Here is a 7,989-nt window from a genome sequence, read left to right on the forward strand (position 1 = left end):
TCCAAACCCCTGCAGCTGCAGAGGGAAGTTTTAATATGTTATCCATATGTTTTCAAAACTCAGAATACGGATCAATTTAACTGTAAATTAATTATATTTCTTAAAACCCAGGCATATGGGAATCGGACTCATTTTTAATTAATCGTATTTAATCAGCTGAGCAGTGGTATTTTTCATCAAACAGGAACAACAGTCGAGATGCTTTGTTTCAAGAGGACAACTATCCATCCCATCCTTAAAGAACAGTATTTGCCTAAGCTGGGTATTTGGCTGGTGTTGATTAAAAGGATAGTATCTTGCATTTTTATATATAAAATCATTGATCTTGTGAATCTGGAGTTAGTAGACGCAGTATTGCCAGCAACTGAGAACTGAAAATAACATCAAGCCTTGTAATACTGTTAAGAAGGCTTGATACATATCATGTTGAAAAATATCTTAATTCTTGTTCTCTGTTAAAGTGAGAAGACTCAAGGACAGAGCAGTTCCTCTTTCATCTTGAAAAGCCTGCCATACACTTTTTGTATCACATGCTTGGAATTGCTGACTACTGCTAATCCAGATTTGAAAGGGGAGTTTTTGCCCTGAAGAAGTTGGTACAGTAATTCAAGTTTCAAAGGGATCAGAGCAAACACTGTTTTCTTCTTTGGTTAACTTTGCATAAAATGTTAAGATGTGTCAGTCTAATTTCTGATAAATGAAAGCAGTTGATGTTTGAAAACACACTGTGGAAATGGCTGGCTGGCTGTTCACATCCATGGTGAGAATCCGCCGTCAAGCTTGAAGTCATTTTAATGATGCTAATGTTTTAATGTTGACTGTTAAATGAACACGAAGTCTTGATTTTTAATGTGGAATATGGAACTGCTCCTAATAGTCTGGCTAGGACTTCTTTTTATATCTCATAAATTCATACAATTAGATAAAGCTATGAAAAATTAACTATTATGCCATATTCGTTTTTGATGTAGTAAATCTACCTGAAGTCGGTGGAGTAAAATAAGGTGTAACTTTGACCCAACAGCTATATTTATTATAGTTAAGTCTAGGTTTAGAGACATGGTCTTTTCTGTTAGCTGTTCTTTTTATTCTGACAAATAATTATAGATAGGGCTTTGTATTTTTAAAAATAATACTGTTATAATAGAATCATAGAATCATTTAGGTTGGAAAAGACCCTTAAGATTATCGAGTCATAGAATCATAGAATGGTTTGGGTTGGAAGGGACCTCAAAGATCATCTGGTTACAACCCCCCTGCCATGGGCAGGAACACCTTCCCCTAGATCAGGTTGCTCAAAGCCTCATCCAGGCTGGCCTTGAATACTTCCAGGGACTGTGCATCCACAACTTCTCTGGGCAACCTGTTCCAGCGCTTCACCATCCTCATAGTGAAGAATTTCTTCCTTAGATCTAATCTAAATCTACCCTCTTTCAATTAAAAGCCACTACCCCTTGTTCTATCACTGCATGCCCTTGTAAAAGTCCTCCTCCTCCCGATCTCTTCCTTTTTCTTCCTGTTGCCTCCTCCTCCTCCAGGACATTAATGTCTGATTTTTTTCTATCATTAATATTGAATGAATTCTCAGAAACCAGTTGTTTATGATAGTGACTATTAATTAAAATTATATTTATGTGTTTTATTAGGAGCCCACACCCTACAGAAGATTTCTCTCTCTATTTCAATTAAGAATATTTTCTAGGATTTAAGAGAATGTTTTGGCATCTTTCTTTTCCTTTTAAAAACTGAAGAACTTTTAGACTACAACATTACATATAAACAGCTTTTTATGGTTTTGTATCATCATTTCTTTCCTTCCAACAGCTTAAATGGTGCTTTATATATACTTAATGTTACTAACTACTCAAAAGAATCCTGGGAGTTCAATCAGTATGAATAGACTTTCTCCTTGAGTCTACGCTTCTTTGCTTTCTGTCAGGAGTGGAAACAAGACAGAAAACTGACATGACAAAAAGAAGTAGCATTTGAAAGAGGAATTGTGTTGCTCTCATAGTGTATGACTGATGAAAGATGGGTACTTGTCCCAGTGACTCCTGGTTTTACTCTCAGCAAGTCACTTCAGTCTTCATGCTAGTTTTCCCTCCCATAAAATAGAAGCCTAATGCTTCCTCCAACTATATTTGTTTCTCACGCCCTTGTTAGTGTGTTAACTCTTAGGATGCATCTCTGACTGTATGGTCAAGGAAAATAAAGGTCTTGACCTTAATCAGAGCCACTGACTGGTACCTGAAATGCAAATAATGAATCCTAATTCAAAGTGAAAATACTGGGATAATATTTTTTAAAGTGTTTACATTAAGTTCAAAATCATTCTTATTTTACCTGAAAGACTTAACTTGCTTTTTAGTTCCAGTTATGTCTGAAAAATATTTGACATTATAGTCTTTAATGCTGCTTACCAGGATGTTCTAGGGTCATTGTGAGACTGAAAATGTCCAAAATTCAAGATAATAAAAGAGAGTACTTACAGTGGTTTGATTTTTTGTTTTTTTTTTTTTTTGTTTGTTTTTTTTTTAAATTGTCTTCTTCCTTCTTAGAGGCTGCTGTGTTTAAGAGAAGAGAATACTTCTCAGCCCACTTCTCCAGCCTGTCAAGATCCTTCTGGATGGCATCCCTTCCCTCCAGCGTGTCCACCACACCACACAGCTTGGTGTCATCGGCAAACATGCTGAGGGTGCACTCAATCCCACTGTCCATGTCACTGACAAAGATGTTAAACAGCGCCAGTCCCAGTACCGACCTCAGAGGAACGCCACTCATTGCTGGTCTCCACTTAGACACCAAGCCATTGACTTCAACTCTTTCTCTTTGAGCATCCAGCCAATTCCTTATACACCAAAAGTAGTCCATCCATCAAATCCATGTCTCTCCAATTTAGAGACAAGTGTGTCATGCAGGACAGTGTCAAATGCTTTGCCATTAGAAGGTCACCAGATTTATCCAGCATGATTTGCCGTTAGGGAAGCCATTCATTGGTTTGCATTATCCACATTTTGCACAGCCCCCTGACCCAAAATAGACTTCACGGAGCTCTGATGAAGTAGGACCTTAGCAAAACTCCTCTGAAGTTGACACCTACACCCATGAGTGCTCAGCTGAGCAAATCCTAAAACAGGATTGCTTCATAAAGAGTGATGGTAAACCCACACTGGCCTTAACCTTAACTGTTGCAGAGCTGAAGACTGATGACAGTGCTTTCACTTTCAGAGGATTTTAGGCTGCAGCAAGAATGAGGTCCTTTCTTCAAAGTGCTTTGCTTTGGAACACAGTTTTCACACAGCTACTTGGACCTATGAGAAACTACTCTTCTACTTGAGAAACATCACAGCATTTGTTCACCTGACGAACCTCTCCCATTTCCAATTCCACCACCATAACGACGTGGCTTCCAGCATACAGCAGGCTTTAGCACAGGGTGTGTGTCAGCCAAAATCCGAGCAGGAGCTGAGCAAACAGTCACACCTCCAGAGATCTCATCCTGTCTCCACCGTCCTGTGTCACACTGTGCTGCAGTTTGACCTTAAAAAACATGAACTCAGCTGTGATACCTGCTGGCAAGGGTTCTGGGATAAGGGATGATCCCAAACTCCTCCTGTAGGATTCATCATCAAACAGCCATCTCTGCAGTCCAGAATATTGTATGGCAGACACAATGAGAAGAGAGAAAGGATTGTTTTATTGCAAACATCAGCTAGGGATGGAGGGAGGCAGAGCACCCAGGAGTCACAGAGGTTCATCCAGTAGTGAAAGAACGGCACCTGCAACGACAGAGTCAGAAGGCACTGATAAACCCACAAAGGCAGGACCAGGCATGACTTGGTTCCCCTGGCTTTGGGGAACGCCGCTTACGAGGGACTGTTCACAGCCCAGAGGAGAGAGCTCTTGCCGGCATTGACTACGGGACGGCTACGCCACCTTGTCGCCCCACGCGCGATGCCCTTAGAGACCTGTGCGCGTGCAGAGATGCACAGCAGCCCTGTGCCACGCAGCGGGGCTCTATCGGGAGCGCCTGGGGAGCGGCCGCAGAGTTCTTTCCAAACCCTGCGCAGCACCGTCCCTCGCCAGCGAGTTGGGCTGACTTAGAGCAGTGTTCAGAGTTGGGAAAAACGAGCAGCAAGGCCTGCTACACACCTGGGCTTCCTGACGTCCTGCATCTTCCTGCTTCTTCTATTGTGCCTGTCTTCTGTCTTCCATCTCTTACTTTCTTGTTGGCTTGCCCTCTCCTCTGCACAGGTTTCTTCTCTCTTTCTTTTATTCCCTTTCCAGCTTCCTGTGGGCAGCCTGCAAACCTTTCCATCGCACAGCGTGATTAGATAGGCAACGCCAGAATCAACTGGAATCGGTTCTTCATTTAACCAAAGCTGACTTGTTTTACCTTCTTTCCTCTTCAAGGCTCTTTTTTCCTTCTGTGCTTCCCAGTGTGTCTACCAGGGTCTCTGGGGTGGTTGGAGGCAAAGCAACGGGAGCCTAAACCAGAAGTGTTGTGTCAGCAGGTGGCAAGGGACACCCTGGCACTGTAAGCAAGTGTTTGGCAAATTGCTACTACAGCTCTACAGAGAAGAACCCTTTGGCTGGTTTGCAATAGCCCTTTCTTCCGAGGCCCTCACTTTGGAACACCATGTTCACGTGGCTGTGGGACACCGAGTGCATTTGGGGGGGGTGGGCATTCAGCAGGGAGCCTGCGGTCCCCCTCCGAGCAAGAAAAGACTTGCCCACTTCATTCTGCCGGGGTGCCGTACCTCGGCCCTTTCCGATCCCACCACCATGTCTGCCCCTGCTGCTTTCTGGAGGACAGGCAGAGACGGTGCTGTGTCCCTGAAGGCTTTTACCTGCTGTTCCACCTCTGCTTCCCCTTCAAGGCCACATTCCTCTTCCAAAGCCAGCTCTGGAAAGCAAAAGCCCATACAGCAAAGTGACTCCTGGGAAGTGGACAAGGGCTACGGCAAAACCTACCCAAAGCCCTATACCAGCTGTCTGCTCAGGCTGTGACAACCCTCAGTCACCCCTCTTACCTGTGCATCTGTCTGTGAGGGCTGGCGACTCGTCAGCTGAGGGACTGGACTCGTCAGCTGAGGGACCGGACGCGTCAGCTGAGGGACTGGACTCGTCAGCTGAGGGACTGGGCGCGTCAGCCGTCTCCTCCCCAAAGAGTTCCCTGCAGTTGTCAATCAGGAACTCTACCAGCATATTGACCTGCAGACATCAAACCCTTGGTCTCAAGCCAGCTGCCTGAAACCAGAGCAAGCAGCCTCTCCCGCCGCTGACCCTTGCCTCTGCGCAGAAGGCTGTGGCTGCGGGGCTGCTCTTCCAGGCAGCTATTCGGCCAGCATTTGCTCAAGAGAGGAGGCAGGCAGGGACCTCTCAACAGCCAAGCTCTGATGGGCTGGCAAGGCTGCAGCTGGCTGCTCAACAAAGCGTACCTTCTTAGTCACCTCCAGCATGGCCTCGAGCGGGAGCTGGTCCTCGTTGGCTGGACTCAGCAGGTTCGGTGCAATGCAGACGGCCAGGTTGCTGGAGGTCATTCTGCTGGTGGACGCGTTGCTGTTGATATGGTGGAGCAGGGACAGCAGCCCCTTGAGGAGGAGGAGGTTGGCTGTGGGCAACTTCTCGGCCACCCTGAGGGAAGAGGAAGGCAAGGTGAAGAAAGCAGTTGTTGCCCACTGCCGTCGCCCAGGCTTGCCCAAGGCAGGTAGGAGGTAGCGGCTGTGTGGCGCGGCTTCCCAGGAATGTTCAGCCAGAGGACAGGGCTCCTGCTCAACAGGCAGGCTGCAGCCCACGCTTACGCTTTCAGCTCTTCAATCTTCTCCTCCTTGCTCATCTTCTGCATTGCTGCCATCCAGTCCTCGTAGAGGTCTGTCATGAGGAGCTTGGCAGGAATGCTTCGCAGGAAGTCCTGCAACGCCAGGCCTCCAGGTGAGCCTTTGAACACTCCAGGCCAGCCAGGAGCTCTTCCAGCTGCAGCTCGGAAGCACTCACCTTCAAGATGCTGGCCAGCAGCAGTGCGGGCTGGCTTCCTAGCTCAACCTCCGTGCCACGGTCCAGGGCGTCGCGCAGCTCCTGAAGTTCTGTGCTGGCGGCACCTCTGCGGAATATCCCCTCCGTCGATGGCCCTTCCTGCTGCAGGACAGCCAGCAGCTCCTGCAGGAGAGGCAGGAGGTCAGTTGCTTGGCTGAGGAGCTGCCTTCCAACAGCAGTGGCCAGAGAACTGCCTCAGATACAGCGGCTGCGAACTGAAGCGTGTTCTGCGGCTGAAGAGCCCAATCCCCCATTCCCGGAGCCCCTGGGGACACCCACCACCTCTGTGGAGCATCCGGAGGGCTGGCAACCCCTGGCCAGGACGGCTTACCTGGATGGGCTGGGGCAGCGTTCCGTCCTCCCCACAGAGGGCTGCCAGGGGCTTCCCAAAGAGCGCCTTGCTGCAGCTGGAGCCTGCCTGCCCTGGCACCTGGGCAGCGGTCGGGGTCCGCCGCTGAGCAAAGGGCCAGGGCAGCCGCCACCACCTCCTCCCGCTGCTCCCTCCTGCTGCAAAGGAAAACAGAGCAACAGCCCGTCAATGGAGACTGGCAGGCCAGCGCTCCTGCAGCCTGCCTTGCCCTGCCCGCGGCATGGTACTTAGCAGTGCGGCAGGACGGGAAGGGAGCCAGCAGCTGGAGCCGCGGATCGAGCTCATCGGCTGCGGCTCGCAGGCTCCTGAGTGCCGGAGCGCCGGCGTGCCACTGGGACAGCCTGGCCCAGCCCTCGCCCTGCCCTCCTCCAAGCTGTGGCCAGCAGCAGAGGCTCCTTGTCCCCACACATTCACGTCCAGCGGCCGCTGACGAGCGGGTGTCCTTGCTTCTCCAGGTGACGTTCTCCCTTTGGCTACCCAGCCTGCATGGTGACACTCAAGGGACAAGCGAGCACAGCTCCACCACTTGCAGGAGGTTGCCTTTCTTTCCCAAACCCACCTGTTGAGTGGTGAAGTCGCCCTCCATTTCCAGATGGGGCCGGCAGAGGCCCTTGCTTGGCACCATCCTGCAAGAACCAGGCTGTGCTTAGAGAGCAGCCTCGCAACACCAGGAGTTGCCGTTGAGCAGCCACCTGGCGCCACCAACTGCAGGCAGATGTGCTTCTTACTTCTGCCTGGCGCTCCAGCAGTCTCTCCACGCTCCTAGCACTGAATGTCCTCCACTGGGCAAGAGAGGAGGAGTGGAAGAAGGTGAGCAGCGATGCTTCTGATCCTTGGTTGGAGGACCAGCGCTCGGGACAGAGCCCAGACTAGAGAGACACTCACGGGATGGCGGCGGCTCAGCTCCTTCTCCAGGAGTTTGAGGGATGGAAGCTGGGTCACTCGGGCTCTGTGTGCTCCTTCTGGTGTCCTGTGAACCGTTAAGGGACATGGAGAGAGCTGGCTGAGCTCCAAGCCACCTCTTCTCTCTCGTCAGGCAGCTCTGCCTGAGAGCTACCCGCAGCCGCGGGGACACCTCTCCCCAGCCGAGGAACTGTGTTCCCCAGTCCACCTGTGCCTGGAGCATCCCCCCAGCTTACCCCAGCAGCACGCCCACCCACAGCTTCTTCTGCGCTTGCGAGCTGCAGGAAGAGAGGAGAAACAGCGTCAGGCCCTGCCGTTCCCCAGCCCCTGGGCAGTGGCGGGTGCCTGCACAGACCTGCCCCATGGGGAAGGACACAGGGGCGGGTGGAAGCCCCGTGGGGCAGGACAGAGGTGCTGCCCATGCCCTGGCTCCCTCTGTCCTGCCAGAGCAGCTGCTTTTGCCCTTCCCTCCTGGGAACCAGAAGCGGGTGGGCAGGGAATGCAGGATGTGGAATTGCCCCACCATCCATCCATCCATCCATCCATCCATCCATCCATCCATCCATCCATCCATCCATCCCTGCTGCTGCGCTGCCCGCTCCCTGCCCAGGCGCTGCCCGGAGGGCAGAGGCCATTCACAGTGTGTCGTGGGCATGGTTGGAACCTCTCCATGGGACGTG

At 50.5% G+C, this 7,989-nt stretch overlaps 1 protein-coding gene across 1 annotated transcript; it reads right to left on the reverse strand.

The window, feature by feature from the left end:
• Positions 1–3,477: 3,477 nt before the first annotated feature.
• On the reverse strand, positions 3,478–7,532 carry LOC147529305 (uncharacterized). The gene is made up of 8 exons (XM_086626365.1): positions 7,292–7,532; positions 6,368–6,543; positions 5,998–6,159; positions 5,805–5,914; positions 5,442–5,637; positions 5,034–5,214; positions 4,761–4,906; positions 3,478–3,642 (listed from the first exon to the last, which is right to left on the reverse strand). The coding sequence occupies exons 1-8, from the start codon at positions 7,530–7,532 to the stop codon at positions 3,478–3,480; spliced, it is 1,377 nt and encodes a 458-aa protein (XP_086482491.1).
• Positions 7,533–7,989: the final 457 nt, after the last annotated feature.

The sequence above is a fragment of the Tauraco erythrolophus genome, chromosome 2 (assembly GCF_009769465.1).
Source record: "Tauraco erythrolophus isolate bTauEry1 chromosome 2, bTauEry1.pri, whole genome shotgun sequence".
Lineage (NCBI taxonomy): Eukaryota > Metazoa > Chordata > Aves > Musophagiformes > Musophagidae > Tauraco > Tauraco erythrolophus.

What these genes read in the sequence shown, in the direction of transcription:
- LOC147529305 (XM_086626365.1), bottom strand. Translation starts at nt 7,532, where the DNA reads ATGCTCCAGGCACAGGTGGACTGGGGAACACAGTTCCTCGGCTGGGGA. An exon ending in CGCTGCCCCAGCCCATCCAG is followed by an intron (nt 6,160 to 6,367) that starts GTAAGCCGTCCT and finishes CCTCTCCTGCAG; the next exon opens with GAGCTGCTGGCTGTCCTGCA. An exon ending in CCTCACAGACAGATGCACAG is followed by an intron (nt 4,907 to 5,033) that starts GTAAGAGGGGTG and finishes TTTGCTTTCCAG; the next exon opens with AGCTGGCTTTGGAAGAGGAA.